A 25,538-nucleotide genomic window follows, 5' to 3' on the forward strand; every position below is an offset into this window, starting at 1 on the left:
CAACTATACGTATTTTTTTCCTTCTCTTTCACAGACAGACAATTTTCCCGCAGAGCCCAATTACATGGGCAGCAGGCAGCAGTTTGTTCAAAGGTAAGGCCTATTAAATAACTTTCTTGGCTTCCCCATTTGCATTCTTGTCAAAATTGCTTTGCCAGAGAGTACAATTCAACTTAGAACAAGTAAATACAACACTCTCTCTCTCTCTTTTTTCTCTTTTTTTTTTTCTTTTTTTTTTCAATATGTATTTCAGTAGCTCCACGTTCAAGGATCCAGAAAGAGCCAGCTTGAGGGACAGCGGGCATGGGGACAGTGATCAGGCTGACAGTGACCAAGACACTAACAAAGGCTCCTGCTGTGACATGTCTGTTAGGGAGGCACTCAAGATGAAAACTACTTCAACTAAAAGCCAGCCACTTGAACAAGGTGAGTGAAGCTTACAATGCCTACAAAAGCATAAAGTTTAAAACGTCATTTTCAAACTCTTAATATTGCAGTTGTGGTTTATCAGAGAGGAATAGCCCGCTGATATTATCATCAGAGAAAACAGTAAATCTTGTCACTAGCCCAGAGCAAAGAACACAGTATCTTTCAGAATGAACATGAAATGAAACCACAAGTGTCCAAAGCAGATTTAGAAAAAAAAAAATTAGTACTTTTGGAAATGATTAGAATATACTCTATCTCCACTGGTATTGCCTGTGATATATTATATAAAATCCTTCTGTCAAAGCCTGATTTGGAAATTCAAACTAGACATGACTGCAACAGATAAAAGAACACCAGTCATTTATATTCCTCATGTAGTTTGGAGAGGAGGAAAAGAAAATGCTTCGCATAAAAGACAAGAGTAAAAATGAGTCAGAAGATTTCATTTCATGGATGCATTTTCCTGTTTATAATGTTGATTTCACAATTAAGAGTACCGTGAGAGGTGTCAAATACTAATTCAGTCTTATTTTCAGTATACTTTCATTCACATCTGTTAAGGTAGCAAAGATTGAGCCTGTCTGTGAAAGAGCAAAATCACTTAGATCAGGACAATGACAATGTTTTCTGCCAACATTCATTCTGACAAACCAGCATATTTATTTCCTCAAACTGTGTCCAAATCTTTTTTTTCGGATGTGTTTTATCTAATTAGGAGGTCTTTTATTTCAAAAGATACACTTCTTTTTTTTTTTGGAAAATCAGACAGACAAGCACTCCAGCATTCTCTGCCTTTATGTTTTGCTTCTATGCTGTAAGCAATAAAGAAGTGCATCACTGAATGATTTTTAAATGTTTTGTATGTTTTCCATTATTTTACTTTGTTGTGGGGAGGGTGTTTCAGTGTTAAAGACAGTTAAGAAGCTATTAAATCAGTCAGCCTTAATAAGAAGTTATATTTCTAATTAAGCCAAAATATATGATATGCTTTTTATTAATTGTTGATTAATTGGACCTGGGTTTTTCACCTCTTAACTTAGTCTGATCTGTAGTACAGTCGTCAGGAAATACATGTTCAACTTCATTTTTCTGATTATGTTGAGATTGCAGTATAATTTTTGCAATGCAGAATATTAAGAATGCTGCAGTATAATTTATTGTGTATACATTTGGAGGTTGACCACATATGTGACCTTATTTTCCAAGTAATAAATGCCGGAAAGATTATTTTTTCCTGACCTTTTGCCACAGCAACTCTCTGCTTATAATTGGACATTGATCTGTATAAAGATGCAGTGCAGGATTTTTTTTAAAGAAGCTATTTGAGCATATGTCTTATTCTCTCAGTTTTGTGTGCCATGAAGACAAAAATTCTGGATTTGCATCTATCAAGTATAGCCATGAAAGAGCTTTCTAATTTTCATATTAAAAATGTGTGGTTTTTTAGAAAAGGACTGTATGGCCAGTGTTCGTAATACTGCATTTTGTCCAGCAGCATCAAATCCAATTCTGGTCAAAATATATGCAATCTAGTAAGCACATTAAGACAACCATTCCCATTGCTTAATTTCATTATAATGCAAAGAGTTATTTGCAGGTTTATGTTTGTCATTATACCTAGTTGAGCTGCCCTATTCATCAAGAAAATTTATTCCAATTGCTCAGATGAATTCCTCATGTTCTTATTAAACATATATTGAATTATGGACGTTAAGTATTGTCAGCCACTGATCTACAGCAGTGGCTGTTTATGTGAATTTCTTTGCTGAAGAAAATAAAATAATGGGGATAGAGAGACAAACAATTTTTTCCTTTTTTTTTTGATTTTTTTCTTCCCTCCAAATATAATTACAAATAGTAATGATGTAAATTTGTTTGCTTGAATGAACTCTTCCATCTCTAGTGTGCTATAATAAAATCATTGTTATATTATAAAAGCTGAACCTGCATCAAGCACCTTATGGGATTTCAGGTCATTGCAGTAACAAATGTGGTACTATGTGGTGTTCCCAATGAAATCAATGATTACTTGTCATTGAGCTTAGTATGATTAGGGTTCTCAGCCCAACGTAATATTTCTCTTTTAAAAGAAGATAAATAAAATTGTTTTCTCTAGTCATAAGCCAAGTTGAAGGAGGGTAAGAAACATGGTATATGTGATTACAATAGAAAAATAATTTAATTTTTCTTTAGAGAAAAATTGTTTTCTGGGAAAAGGAGATGGAAAGCTTGCTAGAAACAATTGTCTCTGCAATGCCTGAAGCAATAGCAGAAGTTGTGGTTCTGTCATCATTCTGGATTGTATGCAGGGATGGGAATTCACTATTTTGTAGTCATGTTCTAGGCTTGATATTGTCTTTTAAAGATATTTAAATACTTTAGCTTCTGCTATGATAATTACATCTTCTGAAATTACTGAAAAATTATCTGGATTAACTATGAAGTCAGGATCTTGATGTGAGAATCCTAATTTAAAAATGAGTTAAGTTTAAGTTTGACATATTCTTGTAATTCCAAACACTATTGTCATGCATTCAATTCTGCCCATGGCAGTAATAAGAATTCTAGTTGTACCAGTTTTTTGACTACAGTTTTGAGCAACTCTAGCCCAGACGGTTGAAAATTGAAAGGCCATACTGAGGTAAAAAGTGTGTTGGTAGCACTACAGCAATTGTGCTTCTCTCAGTAACAGAGAAGTAGGAAATTTTACAAAAAAAATAATTTTGTGGATAAGATGTCTTCTGATTTCAGCATGAGATGGGAAGCAATCAAGCTTACTTTATGATTTTCATTTAATTAATGAAAACAGTGAAAGATAGAGCCTGTCAGTTTACCATTGGAATAGTTGATTTCAAGGAAAATAATTCCAGATAACAAGTTTTGTCTGGTAGTGATTTTAAACATTTTCACAAACGGGAAAGACGATGCAAATGAGATATGATTAATTTAATAATTAATGAAATGTTTATGGAATGCCCTAATGAAAGGCAAGCAGAAACACCCCCCCAAAACTGTAAAAAATATCATGACAGTAAGTCTTGTGTTACAATAAGCAAGTCCCACTTTAGTTATTTCATCCCTATACTCTCGCTGTGATATCCAAGCCACTTTCTGCATAGGAATATCTCTTATAGTCTCTTATGCTTACTTGTGCTATCTCAGTCAGCTGTCTTATTAAACAACTTCTTCCATATGCCTTCTACTCCTTTAATAGAATGGTTTTGGATAGATCAGTTTTGTTTACTTGTCTTTTTTTCCACTTCTGTTGCCGATACTTTAAACCCTATCAGTAGTTTGGACAGTTTGAGAACACCCTACTTAGAAGTCTTACAAGAATTATTAGTTTTGAACACATCTGTCAAGCTGCCCGTTTATTTCACTTGAGGTTGTAACATGCAATATTCACTTTTTGCATTTAAAAAACAGAGCAATTGTTTTGTTTGTTATGGTTTAAGAATAACAGCAATAGTCTGTATTTCTTTAAAAGGTATCCAAAGCTGAAAATTATATCATAACCCATAAAACATAAACAATAATATCTACAAGGGAGCAGTGAAACAGCAAGATGTTAATTTTATACTTAGTGAATCCTGCATATGCTTACCTTATAACCTTAGTAGAGAATACCAATTTATGGACTTTTCTGTAGTTACTCATAAATTATTGTCTTTGTTAAATTTCCCCAGGAATTTTTAGTTTCTTTTTCTTTTCTGTTTGTTTTTTTTTCCCTGTCTGTGTTTTCTTGTTCCATTGTAAATCTGTACTTTCATGTGTTTGTCAAAAAAACTTCAAGGGATTAAATATCTCCAAATTCAGTACCTTTGTTGAGTTTTTGCTTTATCACTGTGTGTTACATCTTACTTTCAGCACAGTTTCTTGCCATTCACACCTGCATCCCATAGAAGAGCCATTTCTGCATATGCTGTTGCCTCATTAACAACAGTGTGGATCCTGAGAATAAAGAAAAAAATCAGAGGCAGATACTTGGAGGAAGGGCAAAATGAAACTCTATAGCATAGTTGTCAGAGTCTCCTCTAGGACCAAGGTTGCCCATCAGGCTTCTCTGTAAAACAGCACCATTTTAGTCTAGGGTATTGTTACCAGTATAAAAGAAATGTAATGTATCTACATGAAAAAAGTGATACTAAGTGTAATTTGAAAATATAATAACTCTTTCTTCATCACAACAAAAATACATTTGCATCACAACTGATGCAGTTCTGCATGTATGTCTTAGGAATGAAAATTATATCAGTTCTGGAGACTCTCTATGAACACTTTTTGTTACCCTTTGTGTTTGCCCACTGAACGTGTTCATATAACAAGTCTGTAGTAACTTGTTCATTTGCAGTCTCCATTTCTAAATAAGACTGATCCTAGAAATCAAGTATCCTGCATTATCCTTCTTCAGCAGAGCAGAAATTACAAAAATTTTTTTCCACCATTTTTCTGGGCTATCCATTAATTTTCCTGGCATAATCTTGTTAGAGTCTGTTGGATAATTAAAACCCATTCTGTTTAACTGAGTTAGAATCAGTCTAGACTGATAAGTGCAGAAAGTTCATCAAGCACATTTCTGCTGTCTGACATCATCACCAATGCTTTCCATGCTATTGGGGATGATGAGTTCTTTTATGAAGACACCAGCTTAATGAGATAATAGGAAAAGAAGATTGTGGAGAAATATTTCTTTTCAAAGTTTACAAAACTGGTGATGGTGGCCTTTTTTGAGAAACTGATGGATGCCGGGAGTCTCCAGGAACTGACAGAGCATGTGAAATCTTTTGTTCAACAATGCTTCCTCCCATAGGTTTTCTCCTCTGGACAGAACATCTATCACATTCTCTCTGTGCTCAGAGTATCTGTCAGACTGCCCTTCTTGCTCTGACACCACTTAATAGTCTTTATGTCCAGCACTATCATCCTTTCTAACTTGCTTACTTCTAATATGGTCAGGTAAGATGCTAACTTGCTGTTTACTTGCACACAGTATCCATTTTCCAGTTTCATCTGATGAATTGATTTCCAGGAAAGCTATATGAGCCACTTAATTTTATTGAGGGTCTCCTTCCTTTTTTTGGTATGTCTCAGTAGTAAAATCTGTTTCTAGAACTGTAAATTCTGGACATTTTTAGGTGAAGCCCACACAAAATGAGGTATTGAGCCTTGAGTTTTTTGCTTCTGTTTGTTCTTTTCTATATAATTTTCTCTTCTTTTCTTTTGGTTTTGTATTTCATGCAAGCACATGTGTGATCCTAGATGAGGACTAACATAGGTCAATGAAAACTTATCTATACTGTAACTGTTTCTGATTGACCAAATTAGTTATCAATAAGCTGGAGATATTTGATTTTGGCCTTAATCTAATAATGTGACTTTAAGATTAAAAACATAGGTAGAAGTGAAGAGCTTTATGAAGAATAATATCATTCTTTGATATCTACTCTGGTTTGTATAGCAAGTTCAATATGACACTGGAGCTGCTGACATTACTTCTTTCCTTTTTCCTGCTGTGATTACTTGGTTCAGTGAAACCGTGCTTCTAAATATATGAGAATTACCAGCATTATTACTGGTCTCATAATTCTTATAAGTCCTTGTGAATGGTGATTTTGAAACTTTGATTGGGATTAATTTTCTAAATTTATATATTTCACTTTTAGTCAGAGGAAGCTAATAAAAAGTTTCAAATGTTTGAAGTGTCTTATCTCTGGCATTTTAAGATGATCTAGGTAATACTTTTGCAAGATTTTGTTACCTGGGCTGATCTAGACTGTGCAATTGTTCAATAGTTCCCTTTTTCTGAGAGATAGGAATGATATTCTCCCTTCTAACCAGAGTTAAGGAACTACAGAGAAAAATGCAGGTCAGTTGCCTTTGCTGTACAGTGATTGTCAGCCTTTCTCATGTTAATACCTAGTAATCTGTGGCATATCTTTTGCTGTATAATGTCTACAGCAAATTATATAATGGATTTAGACAAAATAAAGAAAAACTCTCATATCTGCCAACTTTTCTTCACTCAGAGTATTATGTTGAATATCTCTCATGGTTTAGGTTCTATTTTTAGACAATCTCCTAGTCTACCAGTCAATTTAAGTTCGTCTTTTAGATTTCAGCTATTTTTTATACCAAGTCGAGTTTTGTCATTGAAGCTGTATGACTGCTTCAAAGCAGAATCCAGTTTGTTTGGTGCTTCCTCCTTATAGGTGGGAGGGCTCCCAGGCACAGCTTCACCGTAGTGTGCCCTTCTCAGAAGTACACAAGCAGCTTTGGTTTCCAAGCAATGTTATCCAAGTAAGGAAGGAGAAGTGTGAGGAAGAGAATGTTTGTTCTAAAAGAACAGGAAATTTAGAAAAGGAAGTGAAGTGGCATCCTAACAGAGAAGAGATATATTCACTTAATGCCTCATGATTTCTCTGCCTCTATTTTGTTGATACAAAATAGAAGAGTGGTGCAAACATTCTAGCAGCTGAAGTGACAGTGAACACAGTTTGCATCAGATTGCCTTAGCCTATTACTGCTGCCTGTAATTGCCCATTATCCTGCATTTCAACTGGTGCTGTGTTTGCCAAACTAGGGTTTTAATCAGGTGCATGTTTCATCACCTGGCAGATTATTGCCATCATGTCTTTGGTAGCTGTGAAATTTTGTGAGCAGCATATCCCACAATTAATGCATTTAGCCAAAGATTAGGGGGGCAAATTTCTATAACTGACTTTCAAAACATACAGAAAGAGTTTTCTCCATCAGTACACACAATATCACTGTGACAGAGAGGTATTACAGCCAGTCAGCACAGCTTTATCTATGCACCATTTGGTGTGTCATGCTACATACTTCAGTGGTTGAAAATTATATGTATTTTTGACCTGCTTTGTTTTCATTGGATGCTTCACTATTGAATCAATTTAGATAATGCCCTTACTAACATCTGAAAAGTTCATGACTGCACCAATAAAAGTATTCATAAATTTCAGAAGAGTTTTCTTTGATGAGCTTATTTGCAAATTAATTCATACCATGCACTTCAAGATCACAAGTCTATTACCATAAGTCTCATATCTGAGAGTCTAATATTTGGGTGCTGTAGCTGTTGGTGCTCATCTCTTTCTGCTTTTCTTCAGAGGCAACAAAGCAGAATATCCCTCCCCTGTCACTAGTGGAAATCTCATTATATCCTTTCTGCACTTTCTTTTCTGACACTGCTTTTCCTGGGGCTGAGCACAGTTATTGTACTGCAGTTTGTTCTTGAAAGGCTTAGAATCCATAAGTTATCTTTTCACTTTATTCCCACCAGAAGAGCAAGGGAAGGATTTGCAGTTCTCAGTAAGATGAGGTCCTTCTATGTCAAAATCATTATCTTCAGCTAACATTTCTTCTTTTCAGATTCTTTTTATAAATTGAAAGAAAAGTGGGGGCATAGAAAGATCAACAACTTTTGAAAAAAGGAAATCAGAAAATAAAGAGTTTTCATAGTATCAGGCTTTATGCATTTCCCTGGGTGATAAATGGATGTTCACTACTTGTTCTTACTTTTGTTAATGAATATTTTAGGGCATATATTCATATATTAGATGAATACTTAATATCAAGGAAACTATTGTAGCAGGACTGGAGAGTCTATTCCTGACTGTTGCTCCTTAAATGGTGTACTTAAAGGTTTCTTTTAATTAGGCTTATACAGAATTAGAGTATTTAAAAAACCCCATACATGTGAAGGTATGTATCTTTATTCAGTAATATAGAGAAGGCAAAATAAATACATCTTCTCTCTTTATCACTTTAAATCATCATTTTATGATTTATGTATCTCTTCTTATTAAGTCAGCAGAAAATACTGATATGATAAACTATAATAGTGGACAAGATTTAACAAAATCCCATTGCACATGGCAGCCACATTCTTTTCACCAAAGAAAGCAATGTTCTGAGGATGGAGTTTCCATAAAGATGACATATACTATTAGATGACACATATTAGTTGGAAATCTGAATGATTGTATTTATCAATAGTTCTGTGTCCAGCTGGGGAAGACAAAAGAGAAGTGTCTTAAATAAGACACAGGAGTGAATTATTCCATTCAGCAATGCTTTAGCTGGAAAACAACTAATTGTATTTTATTCTTCTGGAACAAAGAATATCTCCTAATGTCTGTGCACACTAATAGAGACTGTCCTTTTCATGGCCCTTTTTCTGTTTACATACTACTTTTCTCCTATGCTGTGGCTTCCAGAGGGGGAAATGTGGTTTATTCTAATTTGGGCCAGAGTTGCAGCATGCTCTAATTAGGGATACATCTACAGTACACAGTTTGTGGGCATATGTTAGAGATAGATCTGGAAGGATTCAAAATAAAACAGAGGTATAATAACAGCAGAAAATAAAAGTTTGTGAAACATTGCCTGTAGGTGAAGTTTGAAGGAAGTGTTTGTTTAGAATCTGTGTGTGTTTAAATGAACAAGGACTGGAGTGAAGCATAATAAAGGTCTTTGTGTATATAAAGTTGTTATAAAGAGGATAGTGCTTGCATTTTCTTTTCTTTTAGTTAAATTTTCTGGGAGAAGTATTTAAGTTATATTTGAGACAGAACTTTATTATAAAGATATATAGGCACTGAAGTAGGCTACCCCTGTAAATTAAAGAATACCCTTTCCTGGAGATTTTAAAAACAGGGTAAATACACATTTGTCAGTGATAATCTACTATTATTTCAAACTGTCCAGGGCCAGAGGATCCACTCTAGTCCTGCTTTTTATGGTGCCAAAATGAAATATGGGGATGTATTGCACTGTCCAATCCTGAGTAAAACATACTGAAAGACAATATTTGCTCCGATCTGTTCCTCATCTTCTTCTTTGTGAACATCTTCATCTTGAAGAACTCACCTCGTTAGAGAATTGCAGGGAATATGGATTATGTAGTGCTTCCCAACAATAATATGCAGCATTTAGCATGGTCTTGGCTCAGAGACAGAGATGCAGAACGAATAACTAACAGAACTTAGTGAGTCAGTGTCTCTGCAGACAAAGTCTCTGTACTTCAGTGATGCACAGTGCCATGTATCAGTCTCTGTGCACCTACTGCCCAGTCAGATCTCCAGAATGGCAGAACAGCTGGTTTCCATTCCCTGCTGCTGCTTTCTCCTATTCCAGCTGCTGCACTCGAATAACCTCCCTTCCCCAAGTGGGCTTCATATGGTTTGAAAGGGACTTAATGTACCTCAGTGCATAGGGAACTTTTGATGCATATTTCATCATGTTTCAGTTCTTTCTACAGGGAGCACTGCATGTATAACAGATGTTCCCTGACTACTACCCTTTCCTGAAGGTGACATGCCCTTTTTTGTGTTTCATCTCTAATGTATATAGAGCTGGTAATGCCTGCATGGTACTAAAAAAATCGTGCTCCATGGCTGCCCCTGTGCTGCATGCCAAGCTATATTTAATTCCATCTGCTCCCCTCTGCAGGGTGAAATGGAGAAGAGCATATGCCCAGTATAACCAAGTCACACCGTGCCACAGACAATACACCTTTATTTAAGAAAAGTATAGGTATTTTTTAAATTAAGGACATTATTATTCCAGGTTTTTAATACATAAATTGTTTCATATAAATTAGCAGGGATGTTCATGTAATTACATATCAAAAATGCATACTCTTTTATTATATATTATTATTATTAATGCAGTATTATTAATATTGTATACGTATATGTAGTGTACATGTCTATATATGTTCACATACATGCTCATAAATACAACAAAATAAGACATCATTAACTGATATCACTGAAAACCTAATTTTGTAATCTATATAAATCTATACCTTAACATTATAGAAAATTTAATGCTTTACAATATTTTATGCTTGCTTGTTTTAAAACTGCAACTATGAGAACAATTCACAAATCTGTTTGCACAAAACACTCAATTTTCATCATAAATGTTGTTTTGGAAAATTAATAATTCCAAGGCAAAAGCTGTCAGAATAAAATATATAATTGTAAAGCGGTACTTTACAAATAAAGTTTTAAAATATCTATTTAATAATGTATAGCACTATCTGGCCCAATTTTTATTTGAACAAATGAATACAGTTCTTACATAAATAGTGCAGTTTAGGTTGTGCATTGACAAGATCTCTAGACAGCTACAGAGCCCAAACAACCTTTCAAAAGGTGCAAATCAAACATTAAAAAGAAAACAGAAACAGAACTGTGTCTGTTTTGACCCTGTGGAGAGACTTGCAGCACATCTGCAATCTTCATGGCCCTGGGACGTGTATACTGGATCTGTGTGTGCTGCTGAATATGAATATTCCTACACCCTGTGGGGTATCCTGCACTTTATGGAATATTCCTGCATTTCATGTCTCTGATTAGTTATAACAAGTCATATTTCTTTTCAACATTGCTAAATTGATTTGAAGCAAGGATTCTGTCCCTTATCCCTATGGTATTTTGTTGTTGCTAGAAAAGTTCACATAAATTACTGCTTTCTGAGGGAAGCACATGGAGTAGAGAAGGATGGAGACAAAAAGCTACAGCGAGCATTGAAGCTACTGCTGTAAGGAAAGCTTTAAACTAAGCTTTGCTTGCTGGTGTTCTGCTTTTTTCCTTCTCAGGAGTACCAGAGTACATGAATAAGCAGAGCCCATTGCTGAACTGGACCATAAAAATTATTTTAAAAAAGCCAACCGTACAAAAACCAAAACCAAACAAACAAACCCAAAAAAACCCAAAAAAAACAAAAAAACCCCAACCAACCAAAAAATAAGACAACTCAAAAAAATCCAACAACAACAAAACATCCAGACAAAACAAAAAAACTCAAAATTTCTTTTAGTGATCATGTTTGCAATAAAAAAAAAAAAAGTCAAGTAGTTTGGACTTCCAAAATAAAACTTTTCTCAAAATTTTCTTTCTTCATTATATTGATTGTGAAAATAAAATCCCAGAAGGTGTTTAAGCCTATGGGATATAATATTGTGAATTTTTCTTATGGATACCTCTTGTTTATATAAAAGCATTGATAATATTTATATTTTTGTTACATTTAGAGTCTGATTATTCATTCTTTATTATGAATGAATATTTTCATTCCTTCATATTTATTTTTATATGTTTAATGTTCTGTACATTCACTTTTTATTCTTATTTTACGGAGATTAGCAGAAATATGTTGCTAAAATTTTGGCACAAGAAAACAGTCTGGACAGTTACTGATTAGTGTGAACTCACCTTCCTTTTGTTATTGAGAAATCTTACCCCAATTACTAATTTAACATTATTTTACAGTGATTTCAGGAGGTGTGTAACCTTCATAATTATGGCAAAATAAGCCAGTACTTAAAGCCTCAAAATAAGCCAGTATTTAAAGCCTGAGAACTTCATTGCTGTTTAGAACCTAAAGATTACTTTAAATTCTTTAAAGACATAGATTCAGATGTCAGTAAAAGCTCAGATTTATTGTAAACTTATTAAATGTCTTTTTCTGATATGCAGAAGTCTGGAAAAAAAGAGTGAGAGTTAGAAGAAGAAGAAGAAATAAAATATTAATTTAGAAGTTAAGGGTGTGGAAACATAACGTATAACACAGAGGAGAAAGAAAACCAAACAGGCAATCAAAACATTCAGATTTCATAAGAAACTGTTAGAGGTAGTGTTCTTTTGTTAAATTTAATTCTTTGCCAAAAGTGATAAAAATTTGTAATTTTCCTAGAGTCGAGCTGCATTTAAATATTTCTAAACTGGAAATATTTCATATCAGAAAAGTGCTTGCTTTTTGCAGAAATTCATAATGGTCAGCAGATCTGTACCACCTTGCCCATATTGAATTAACACAGTATGATTTGTTTTGTTTTGTTTTGTTATAAATATAAAAAATATAACTCTGTATTTTTAATTCAATGTCAGGTAATAGAATTTTCTTGCATAACCTTTTGTATTTTAAAAAAAGTTTTCAGAAAACTTGGATGATATTTTTCCTTTAGATGTGTGAACATAATACTCTGGAAAATAGAAAAAAAATTAAGAAAAAATGTTTAAGACAGCTAAAAGTACTCTTCAAAATCTTAATGTTATACAGGATATTCTAGTTAATGGCATCTTCATTTAGACTGAAATTTTGCATTCCCAAAATTGATTTGAAAGTAAGGCACAGGTTTTCTTCTAGATTTTCAGTCCTCTATAAATACAACAAGATGAAAAGACCTGAAGGTTTTGTTGGTTACAAAAAAAAACAGGAAGAAAATGCTTCCCAAACCTCTACATTTTCAACCCTGTTGAAGAAAAGAGCAGCCACATGTTCACAGGGACATTGTCCCTATCACTTCATCTATCTCACCCACATCTGAGCTAGTTACCCTAATTCTTTATAGTTAATTAGCTGATGAGCTATCTAGAATTGCTGAGGAGTGTAAGGTACTTCCAGAGTACGATTCTTTTGATCATTTTAAGATGAATCACATCCTCTTTACTGTCAGTAAGAGATGACTAACTGATATAAATAACTGTATATACCTAAACCTATGAAAGAAGTATTCTCAGGTTTTGAGGGAACGAGCTTTTAGCAGACTGACTATTGTTTATTACCAGTTTTGGGCTTCTGTGCTTCTTATTTGTGTTATAGGTGTTAATTGTTCCAGCCCAAGTTCATTCTGGAGACATCATCACGAATTTATTTAGCAAATCTTTCCCATTTCATCAGTCATGCTGTAGAGGTGTTGAATCTCTCTTCCACGGCAGAAATATGATTTCTGTTTGCATGCCTATTATTCCCTCTTCAACATGTTTGCAGATGGGAACTGTTTTTCTCCCTCACAAAATCAGGCAACTGTGTAAGGTGCATTATTTTTTATGCTTCGCTTAAATATTTATCTACTTGGCTTTTGGTTTGGACTCTTATGGCCAAATTGGTAGTGCCAGAAGCAATGGAGTATAGTGTGCTGGAGGTTTAAAATTAGAATCTGAGATCAACCTTCTAAAAAGCCCTATGTGCTGAAATGCCTTACTGAAATGACTCACAAGAAAAGAAAGGCATGCTCTTGGATTATATGAACTTCTTAAAATCAAAATAAATTGACCTATTTATCTGACTGCTGGAACTATTTTAATTTAAGTTAATTAAATACCAAGGGATGAAGAAATATATTAATTTAAGGATTAATCTCTGTGTAACTTATCTGTACCTTACATAATGTTAATCTTCAGTAAATTTTTATCATTTGGTGAATGGAAGTAATTCATGAACTTTTTAAGCCTAGCTCCTTATAACATCTAAGACAGTCCTTGTATGTTCATTAAATAGCAATGGATTCTGGAATAGCTGTTAATCCCCAGCAAATACATTTAAGAATCAACTGGCATTTCATAAACATACAGGAGCAATCCTATTAAATCTAAGTAAATATTTGTTTTAAGATACTTCAATTCTATCCTGTTTTATCACACCCACTGTAGGGTGTGCCACTGTGATGGCAAGGTGAGGTTTATCTGCATGAGTACACCTGCCACTTTCCTCTCAGCTCCATCAGCAGAGCCAGCTGCTGGAGGTGTTGCACATGCTGGCACAAAGAGGTATGCTTCAAACCTTTCTGCACTGTGCCCCTGAAAGAGATAAACTAAACTAAATAGATATTCACATAACTACATGAATGTCAGAGTTTTCTGCCAAATAGCTGTGAGGAAAGGGGTTGTCATATATTTTTTCACACTTCTAGATGACATATCTTTGCCAGCAATGCTTCACAATATAGATCTGGTCTCACAAGTTGCTATTCAGTTGCTATTCAGTGTTACTGATAGAGAACATAGTCTGCCTTCTTGCGAGGCTCACACAGAGAATGATTGAACTGCATTTTTGGCAAATTGAACGCTGTTGTCAGGAGGATGTTACACACCTTCTCATGTACAGATTAACCCTAATAATGACTATTTAACTCTGTAAGTGCCTCTCAGAACTGTCTCAGAAAGTAAATCCTCTATATTGCACGTCACTCAAATACTCATGACTGTATTCTGCTTTTATGTTTGCTCTTTCAGCGTTATTAACACAAAAACAAGTAGCAGAGTAACCATCCTAGCTGGATTATTTTTTTCACTCTCTCCCAAGGCAGCCCCTTTACTCTGGGAATTTTGAGTATTTTCTTCTGATGGTTCAGTTTTCTATTTTTTTACCCCAAAAAAAAAAAAATTATTTGGTTGGTTTATTCACTATTTAACAATTTTTACAAAGAATGAGAAAATAAAGAAGTAGTTTTTAAAATGAACAAATAAATCCCCCCCATTTTAAGATAAAAAATAATGATTTCTTGGGAAAATATTAATTAAAAAATTTTAAATGACTACAGATTGCTATTTCAGAAAATATAGAAAATACAATTTAGATTAAGGTCCCTTAAAATACTTTATGCTTTGTTATTTACAGATGAATTTGTAGTTCACAAAATATTTTTAGTTTATCTATTCTGAAGAACAGGAAAACCAAAGTGTTTATTACTGAAAATAGTGTAACATTTTCTTCAATTTACATACTTGCACAGCTTTTAATCTCTCTATACTTTGCCTTGTATCAATAGACCTACTACAGGTCAATTTAACTCTTAATATTCTTTCTGATTTGGGCTTTAAATCCCTCAGCTTTTTGAAAGTTAACTAAGTTTTTTATTTACTACCATCAAAAAATTTCACTCTGAGAAAGATAAGAATTCAATATTATGATTATTGTATTCCTGGAAAAAATAGAAGTGATTTTCAAAAGGAAGGACTTTGAGCTCAAAGCAGTAACTTAGTCATAATATTGGACATATAAAAAATTATCTAAAAGGCAGGAAAATTTTCTTTTGGACATATGAAATTTTTAACTGTATTACTTCTATGACTTCTCATAATTTGGGTCTCATCTTTCTTTTTCTATCTCACTACTCCCATGTAGATTGTAAAATTTAGCTTGTCTGGAGCAGTCACACTGGTAGCTACATATGCATTTGATTTTATGAAACTAAATTCTTAATAAGGAGTTCTTTTAATTTTTTGGTACAGATAATTTAATATCTTTTATTAAAGTGAACTAAGCTACTACTTAAAAATAGCTCCCTGACATTCAGAATAATGGATATGAAAGCAAGAGTAATAAAAATTGCTGGGAAGGTGCAGTGCAAGCACTGATTCAGCAACTACCACACTGATTTAAACATTTTCTTTGGTACATAAGATATTAATCTGTAGGGCTTTAAAAGCATATGAAAACAGCCCCACCTAAAAAGGGTTGAGATGTGGAAGTTACACATGGAGTAACAGACTCCTACTCATTGTGCAGTCTAGGGCAGCAGTGGTATGTGTATGTCCTTCATTATAGCAGCTGAAGGTAATTCAATCATCCACCCAAATGCCACATCTGAGTCACCTTGTGGAATTGCCTGTTAGTCCAGGGCTTGCACAAAAACCTCAGGACAATTACAATTAAAGAGTCTAAAGACAAGAATGCAAGAAAATTAAAAAAAAAAAAATATATATATATTTTGTCAAACCTTTGAGGATTTTTGTTCTGTGATTTTCTGTATTGGTGTTATGTTATGGACCCTTAGCTTGTCCTGCACCACAATCTCTACAACTTTGGTGCATGTACAAGAACACTGCTTTTGATTGAAACCTGCCATCTGATAATTTCACTGCCAGTGCCTACTTCTCGCTTTAGGGGAAACAGTAAATAATTGTTTCCTATTAGTCTTCCCACTGACAATCCCAATTCAAAAATCTTTTCATATTTTCCCTTTGTTGTGTCTTCTTCAAGCTGAAAAATCTTAGTCTATTTAATCTCTTCTCTTATGAAAGCCTTTTCATAACTTTGATCATCTTTGCTGCTCTTTTTTGTCTTTTCAATTCTATTATATTCTTTTGAACATGGCATGAGCAGATCTGAATACAGAAATCTAGACACAGCAGCTATGGATTAAAAGAGTAATTTTTTGTGGTTTAATCTTTATTCTTTTCCAAAATACCTTCTTATTCTAACTGCTCTGCTGATGAATTATGAGCTGACATCTTCATTTAACTGTCCAGACTAATACAGAGATTAGTTTTAGAGTCCCTTGCTCGGGTATTGAGAGTTGTTACTATTTTCCATCATGTATATTACCTGCATTTGTTGACACTGAATCTCATGTCCTATTTTACTAGTTATTCAATTGCATGACATCTATCTGCAGCTCTTCAGAGTCTCAGATTTTACTACTCACTTTTGTTTGATACCAAAGCTAATTTAAGTGATACTGCTACAATGCTTGAATTTGGTATTTGGATTCCATATGGTCTGCTGGTTTGTTAGGAGCTATTTTACTCTATTAATCTTTTAGTTCCAGGCAGTTTTAATGACTCATTTCTATCCCCAAAATATCTGCATTGTAGGAATCATCCTGGGTTCCTTCTTTCCAAAACATTTTTTACTTTCTTTTTTTTAATTATGATTTTTTTAGTAGCGGGTTCTTATGACTATGACCTTATTTTCTTTCAGCACTCTGTATGTACAGATTCTCTGTTAGCCTCACTGATCCTCTGGCAGACTTTCATTTTTTCTGATTTTTTTGATAAAAATCCTCATTAATTTCTGTGTCATGAACAAATAGTCTTCAAAACCTTTTTTATACTTCCTTACAATATTGTAACATTTTACGTGTTGGACATAATTCATTTTTCTCATTCTAATTTGCTCACAATTTTGACTTTTTTTCAGAGTATCTTTTTACTCTTAATGGCCTTCTCCAGTCTGCTGTTTTGCCATGCTGGCTATTTTTTTGTCCTTTAAAAGCATTTTTGATAAGTGGTATACAGTTTCTCTGAACTCCTAATATAGCATCTTTAGGCAGTCTGTCATGCTATCTGCAAGGATTTAGTCTTTTAGTTGTCCTCCTCAATTTCTTTTCAAAAAGCTTTGTCATGTTCAGGTACTTCCCATTTTTTGTAGTTAAATGATACTGTAGCTTTTTTTTTCCCTTTCCTTTTTCTCTTTTCTGCAGATGTTAAATTTGAGAGCTTAGTGACCAGCATTACAGTGTAACTTACAGTTACTTTTCCACCTGGCCTGTTGAATGCTAAAAAATAAATTAAGTCAGCACTGTTTATCCTCTCCTGAACTCTTTGACTAGTTGTTACAGGTGCATTGTACTTCATCACTGCTATGTAATTTTTATCTTGGAATTCTAATTATGCTGGGTTATACTGGCTGGTTTTTTTCTATTACCTTTGTGAGGCATCTTTTACATCACATTCCTCTCTTACAACCAGCTGCTGGAGTTGTTATCCTTTAGACTTTAAAAAAAAAGGGTAGAATCAAGTAAATACTTGATTTTGGTCTGGCTACCAATTTTTATGTTCCTTGTTCAATTAGGATTTCATTTGCTGTAGTTTTTCTTTGCTATTTCCTCTCTGAATAGCACCAAATTTTACTCTACCCTATTTTTTTCCTTTTTCACTTTACAGTTTGTGACTTCACTCTACTTGATAAGTTATCTGAGATTACAAGCTTTTCCATATCTGTCACATGTCTTCAATCTAAAAAACATTATCATAGACAATTCAAATGTCACCAGCCTTTTTCTACTGCTGGTTTGCATAAAGCCTAGTCTTCTTGAATATGTACCATTCATAACAAACATTTCCTTGGTTGCTATTTAAAATATACTCTCACCAATTTTCAACTCAAAAGAGTATATGAGCTTTACCATCTAAAATTCAGAAAGTAGAAGCCGAATCTCTACAGAAATGTGGAAATGCTGCAGAAATGTGATGTCATTTTCAGTTCTTTCTTAGGCCATTACAGTAAAAGAGAAAAGAAAAAAAGAAGAAACGTTTATTCCAAATCAATTTTAGAGAGATCTTTAGCTGTCTCTCTTTCATTTTGAATTTTATCTCTTGCTTGTGATTCAAGTGACTCAAGTCTGCCTCTTCATAATGAATTTTTATGAGAGAGAAAGACTTGATAGTTATACCTGTAACTAATGTTCAAGTGAAATTCAGTGTTGAAATTCCTTTTTTACTGGAAAAAGCACCCACACCATATATTGGTTGTCTCTGATGACTGCCACCATTTTCCCATTTTCAGCTCCTTCTGGTTTTTATTCTTACTCTTCCTGCAAGTTTTGGCAACAAGGATAACCTTCTTATGTACATATACAGACAATGTCCATTTTTTCCTTGGTATACTAGTAATATCACATATCAAAGGCAACAATGATATTTTTATTGTTCCCTTGTTGCACAATTTTCCAAATGCCTATTTTAGGCTTGTATATTACCCTCTTGTCATTTTAACTTTCATCACCCTTGGAAAAATACTTTTAGAGATCTTTCACACTCTATTGTTGCAGAATTCCACTGAGGAATGGAAATATTGTTGTTACCATTTTCCCCTCAATCCAGCACAAATCTTATTTTTTTTCTTTTTTTCCACAGTGAGGCAGCTGTGAAAACTTGTCCAAATTAACCTGGTAGAGCTATTTATTTTCATCTTTATTTAGTCTTAAAATACAGTCAGTCACTTCACCTGAGCTTAAATCCAAAGTGAATCCAAAATGTCAAAGTGAATAAGAGTAAAGAGAATCAGGACATTTTAGATTTGAGTAAGAATTAGAAAAACAAGTAATGAAAAGAGTAAGAGTATAACAAGAAGTGTGTATAAGAAGATCTACTTAGTGGTTTGATGCAATTGAGCAAATCTTCTTTGTCTGTCTTCTTTAATGTTTCAGACTGTTTCTGTGTAGTCTCAGACAGAAGTAGGTGTGCTTTTACATGCTCTTGTGTTCACTATGGAGGTCTTCCATCAAAGCAATGCCCTAAAATGCTTTTCCACCTGATGTTCAAACCTCTTTTATGGACTGCAGTGGAATCTGTTTGGGTTGCTGTAGCTCCTGACTTGGCTGCCATAGCTTTGTGGGGATTGCTGCAGCTTCTTGGTTGCATCTGGTGAACAGAAGGTCATTACACATGAAAGAAGCATGTTGGTAATGCATCCTTATTCACCCATTGCTCAGATCCTATCAGTAGCACCCTCATACTTTTACTTTGTATAAATAAACCATGGCACTCTGATGTCTGGGGTTCTCTGAGCCTGAAACTGAGCTCAATAGCCTGGCCACAGGAGCAGCTTGTAGTCTCTTTTACCCTGCAGTACAGAAAAGTCACCTCCTTGCGGAACCACCAAGAGTCCATTTCAAAGAATTTTTGTAAAGGTTCAAGGTAAATCCAAAAAGAACATTATGCTAAGAAGAAGGATCACACAGCCATGAATCCTGGCTATGCTGACTTCTGAATCATGTCTGCAACATGAGAGCTGGATCAGGCCAGAGGTGGGCTCAGCATGATTCCAGCTGTGTGGAAATTATAGGTACAGCTTTTACACTAGACAGTTTTCTGCTGTGGCAGTTTTACACTTATTAAGCCAGATTCAGCTAAAGAATCCATAGAAAAGGAATCAATATTTTGAGCTCCACAGAGTGTCACTCATGTCCTCAGACAAGAATAGGAGTCTCACAGTTTATCTAAGGGGCTTAACAGTTTTTTTTCCCTCTGATTCTCATTCAATTACAATATATATATATATTTAAAATTCCTTCATCTGGAACCTTAGGAAAAGATAACTTCTTTCCATTTCAGTTTTACAAAGAGGTTACAGTAACAGCTGAAACTTGTGGAATATTTGACCCAGATGTGTCCCGTTAATAGCTTGCTTGCTGATTCAAACGGGCAATGCCATCAATGCTGTATTCAGGATTTCCTTACTGAAAAGAACAAAACAGGTCTGAATGTAAAGTTATGGTACACTGCTCTGTCAGGTTGAACAGCTCAAAGGTAGACAAGGCTACCTGCAACTCTGTTCAGCTGAGCTTGAATTCCACCCTGATGCATGCTGAGAGTTAGCATTATCCGCTTTACTCTCAGCAGTGACTGCCAGCCGTGTAACTCTTCAAGTATATCCTGCCATTTGTTCTATCCAGCAGAAATGGGTTTCGTTCCAAAGGAGCTCTTCCCAATACTTCAAGGAATAGTCCTCACAAGGAGGGAGAGTTCGGGAAAAAAAATAAAAAAAGAAAGTAGTGTTATATGAAGGGGAAAAAAAAATCCATCCTGTTTCCTTGTGAAAAGCGTTAGGATATATTAAAAAAAAAAAAAAAAAAAAAAGAAGTCATATTTCTTGTGAAAAGACAAAGAAAGGTACAGGACATTTATTTTGTTAAGAACAGTATGCTGAAGTGAAGTCCATAGGATTCAGATCTTGCCTAACCCTTAATCATAATTCCAGGTGCCTCTTCTTGCAGCCTGTGAGAGCCAACTGCTGCAGACATTTAGATATCGATGTGAGAGTTGCTTGTGCTCAGCTGTTTACTGAGAGGGTGTCCTGGATGGGACCCCACAACTCTGTTGGAATAATTTTATCTCACTGTGCCCTGATTTTCATTAGAACTAGGTATGTGGATGGGGAGCAGGAGGCATCGTGTATCCCAGCAGATCCACACAATGCAAGTTTGATGTAGACATGGAGGTGTTAATGAGAGCTTGACTTTCCAACCTGTAGCTAACAGATGTGACTGCTTTTATTTACTGCATTTAAAATTTTGGGGTTGTTTACTTTAGTTATTATTCTTTGATTGTTTCCTCAGTGCAGGAGAATCTGACAGGAGCCCCTGTTTGTTTCTTGTGATGTGTCTTTTCCATCAAATGACAGACATGAACTGAGAACATTTTATTTCTAGTCTTGAGAGCTTCACACTCATGAGTGTGGCCTAGAGGGACACAGCTGTCTCATTGTGCAGTGAACAGAGAATTATCCTCAGATACATCCTGCTCAGCAAAGCCATAAATATTATGGCCAGGTTCTTGAACTGGCATTGAAAATAAATGGAGAACCAATGGAAAATATGAGTTCTTGATATGACAGGTTGAGGGGTGGCTTGTCCTCTTAAGCAATTACCTTTTTTTGTTCTGTGATTTTGCCCTTGTCTGTTTTCTGTATAACGCTAAGTACAATGTATGAGCAAGACAAGATTATCACATTGATGATTGCCATCCAATCCGACATTAAGAAAAAGGACAGTGCTTATGGAGGTAAAACCAAGGAATTTCAGTTCCTTTCTCTGATGAGAAGGATGTCTGATGAGATCTTGAGACTTTGAACTACTTGAGTAAGACTAGGGTAAATAATTAAGGGAAACAGAAAATATTCCTAACATACAGATATTCAGAATATTCTTTTTGCTTCCAGCACCACATCCTGCTTCCTTTGACTGACCTTAAATAAGTTGTTCTTTACCCTTTATATTTTGTTACACTACTCCAGTAGATAAAAGACTGGGGTCCATGAGTTTGTTGCTCATAGCAGCTCCACTTACACCATCTTTGTAATGCAAGCTTGTGGGCAAGTTTACAGCTTGTAGTCCCAAAAAGGATCATTGCTAGAAGGCCATTAATGTGTTCAAAAGATGAAGGAAACTTTTAACATTAAAAGGAGCAATAAAAATACAAGTGACTGTCCATAAGTTAGTGACTGTCCATTAGATCCTGATAACAAGGATGGGATCTCTCATAGTCTCTTCAAAATTAGAAACTTTCACAATTTTATCTGGTTTAAATCAATTAAATCATCTTGGTTCCATACAGGGCATTCTCCATTCTCTGGATGAGAATTTCAAAGGACAGAGAACTTATGTTCCCTCAGCAAGTTGGTTCAGGAATGTGAACTAATATTTTTTCATGTTCTTTTAGGCACTTGAACCTATTCACTGTAAAATTGAAACTGGGTAGAAACAACGAGTAGATTCCAGGCAGGAATTATCTGGTTTAATTTTACATATTGTAAAACCACAGCCTGAAGAAAGGAGAAGCTTGCCTCAGTAGGAAAGTAGGTCTCACAAGGGATATTTCCTAGCCCAAAAAATTGTGAATCCACACTGCAAAACTGCTTAAAGCAAAACAAAAAGATGAAAAATGCCATGGATTTTTTCCCACATTTGAGTAAAAATATTGAGCAGATCATGGTCAAAACATCTGAGCAAATGAAGAAGTGGGCAGTCACTTTAGCCTGTTGCTGGTTAAACAGCTTTCTGAAACTAGGCACGTCTTGACACAGAGATTTTTATGTGTTTTTCTGAGATGCTGCAACAGGGGAAAAAAAGATAAATGTTTCCCTATGTCTTCTAAAATAATCACACCCTTTGAATAATAATTTGTGGTACATATAGGCAAGATGTTGCAAGATAATCGCCAGCTAATTACATTATCTGCAATTTTGGGGTTTTTATCTTTCTCATGTAAGCTACTTGTTTGGCACACAGAATGAATGAATGTTCATTCTGCATATTCAAAAAGGGTAGGCCTTAAATTTAAGCAGTAAGTTAGATTTTCCAGTTACCAAGCCAGATATACAGCAAGATGGAAACTATCATTAGTTTCCACGTGTAAACGATGAGACATAAAAGTCTTAATAACAATGTATATGTATTACTTTACATTTAAAAGTACATACTTTATTTTTAAAATATAGATAAGATCTTAGAAATTCCACTCTTATTCATTATGTAGTGATTTATGTTTGTTTTACAGGCCTAACCAGATTGCAAGTCCCATTTTGCTAGTAAATACCCCAAATTTCTTAATTCTGGGCTGAGAAGGTAGTGCAGATTTCTGCTCAGTTTTCACTTTTTTCAGAGTAATGACTTTCTATTCTACCATTTAAAGTTATTATAGGTATATTAAGCAATAATGCATTTTTATTGCAAACTGTAAATGACTACTGTGAAATAACTTTTTCCCCAACAGAAAATTCGGACTTGCACTACACACAAACAAATTAAAAGAATTTTAAAGAGTAAATCTATAAAATTAATTTTTTTACAAATGAAATACACGTGCCATTGCAATGCACCTAGTCATATGTCTTAAAAATCTGAAGTTCATAACATCAAAAAATTTTTATTTAGTTAGCCTTGATAAAGGAAGTATTCATTCCACTCCTAAGGCATGAAGTTTCTAAACATCTGTAATATTAAAAGAGATACATTATGAATGAATTACAAATCCAAATCTACATTAGGATGAATTTCTAGTTCCAACAGGGTGCAAGATAGAAATTTTCTCTGCAGTAGAATAAAAAGAAAAAAAAAAAGTCAGGCTTGAAGACTGCCAGTACTTACATGTGTTTAAATTCTTACCACATCCTCAGTTGATTGACATCTTCAATAAGCTGCTAATGACCCACTCTGTTTGCTTTAAATGAGCCTTAGATTTTTAGATCTGGTGAGTTTTGTAGAATGCTGAATTAAGTAGATTTAATTTCTGGTTTTTTTTTTTGGTTTTTATTTTCATATTGGTAATTCATCATTCAAAAGAATAGTATGCTTTGCCATCATAATATAAAGTTTCTCAGTAACCTTTCCTTTGATTTGAGTTCTAGATGCAAAAGTGAGTACTAGCCATAATGAAACAATATTCTTCCTTGAGCTAGGCTGTGTGTACTAGGTAGCAGCTATTCATAAAATAAGAGTTTTTCTCATGCTGGCTTTCAGTGTTTTTAAGTAGTAATTTAGCAGCTGTCTTGGAAAGAGCTGTAAGCATGTTGGAAATCAAAGATGACTCCGGTTCTGTTCATGAGGTGGGTTAGTACTGCATTTTTATTAGCATGTTTTCTTTCCTTCTACTTTGATACTTTCAGTCCTTGGGGCACAGAGCTGAGAAATATAGATTGTAGCTATCATGCCAGATAAGGAAAGCAACGTAAGTGATGATGCAAAATGTATTTTCTCTGACAGTGAACAAGCAGAGACTGGCTTGTGTGAAACAAATTTTTACTATCTGACTGTGATGGGCTATTCTCACCACAGTGATACCTGCTGTGGAGCACTGTTATAGTTAGTTGCATTGTAATAGCATTTCTTTCAACAAGTGAATTGCATATCATAGAGATGTGGTGGCACAGGAAACCATGGATATTAGTACACAATCAGAATTTTATATTCAGACATGAAAATCAGTATTGGTGCCAGACACTATCTAACCTGAAATTGTGATAGAGGAAATTATTGGCGAGAGGGAAATGGGGAGCTCAATATCAAACTGCCTATGATTGTAAGACTTTGTTGCAGCAAAACAAATAGAACCCTCACTCTTTCTGTCAGGAATGAATAAACACTTAGAAGACATGATAATTAGTGAGCTCTCTTACTTCCATTCGTGTTGGACATTCATATGGGCAGAACTTCACTATACAAAATCTGACCTCAGTCCTGATGCAGGCTTGCACACCAGTCAGCTTTCCACAAATGCTTAGCTAGCTCATGTCTGCATAAGGTGGAGTGTGTACTGCAGTTCTTACGTATGCATCGTGGAAGATGGAAGTCCATGTGAACCTGAGCAGTGGATACTCCCTGTGCCTCTTTGGATAAATTCTGCCACCTGTACTTCCCTTCAGAAGGAGGACAGCCAAGAACAGCACTTATCTGGTAGCCACTGCACTTTGGAGAAGAGGGAGTATGCCATTAGCTGAGTTAAAATGAAATACAATATCCGGGTTAAAGTAGTCACTGGGCTGGCTCTCTGTGACCTCATCCCTGCAAGGCTGCAGCTAATCAGTGTTATCTGGTGGGGTTGTATTCTGTCCCCTCTCATACAATTCCTATCTGATCAACAAATGACATATGATCTTTCATCCATCTTTGTGTCTCCAATAAGCATAAAATCTATTGGGGGAGTGGAGGACAGGCAGAAGGAGAAGCAGACTAACCTTTGCAGCTCGATTACAGAGAGAACAATTTGTTTTTGTAATTAGAGCTCAGCAGTGATCTCTGTTTCACTGATACTCTGCTCGGTGTAAACAGAACTCAATTTTGACAACTGTTTAGCTCACGGCACAGTTTTAAAGTATTAAAGGATAATGGAAGACTTATTAGATTAGCTTTTGCCATGATCTTTTAGTGTCCCAGATAATTATTATTTGTGATACAGCTGAATGGTTTAGGCTTGTGCTAGTATTATGCATGCATTTCTGCATAATACTTTATCTGCTATTGATGGGCACTAAAATATGTATTAGGAAATATACATTTAGTCAGATTGCACAGA

At 34.8% G+C, this 25,538-nt stretch overlaps 1 protein-coding gene across 1 annotated transcript in view; it reads left to right on the top strand.

Annotated features, from left to right (window-relative positions):
• The window catches only part of PCDH17 (protocadherin 17), an 87,839-nt gene that overhangs the window by 26,823 nt on the left and 35,478 nt on the right, over positions 1–25,538 (top strand). Inside the window, exons 2-3 of the mRNA XM_030234982.2 lie at positions 35–93; positions 254–426. Of these exons, the coding sequence (XP_030090842.2) occupies positions 35–93; positions 254–426 (232 nt within the window). The remainder of the gene's footprint in view (positions 1–34; positions 94–253; positions 427–25,538) is intronic.

The sequence above is a fragment of the Serinus canaria genome, chromosome 1 (assembly GCF_022539315.1).
Source record: "Serinus canaria isolate serCan28SL12 chromosome 1, serCan2020, whole genome shotgun sequence".
In the NCBI taxonomy this organism is placed as follows: Eukaryota; Metazoa; Chordata; class Aves; order Passeriformes; family Fringillidae; genus Serinus; species Serinus canaria.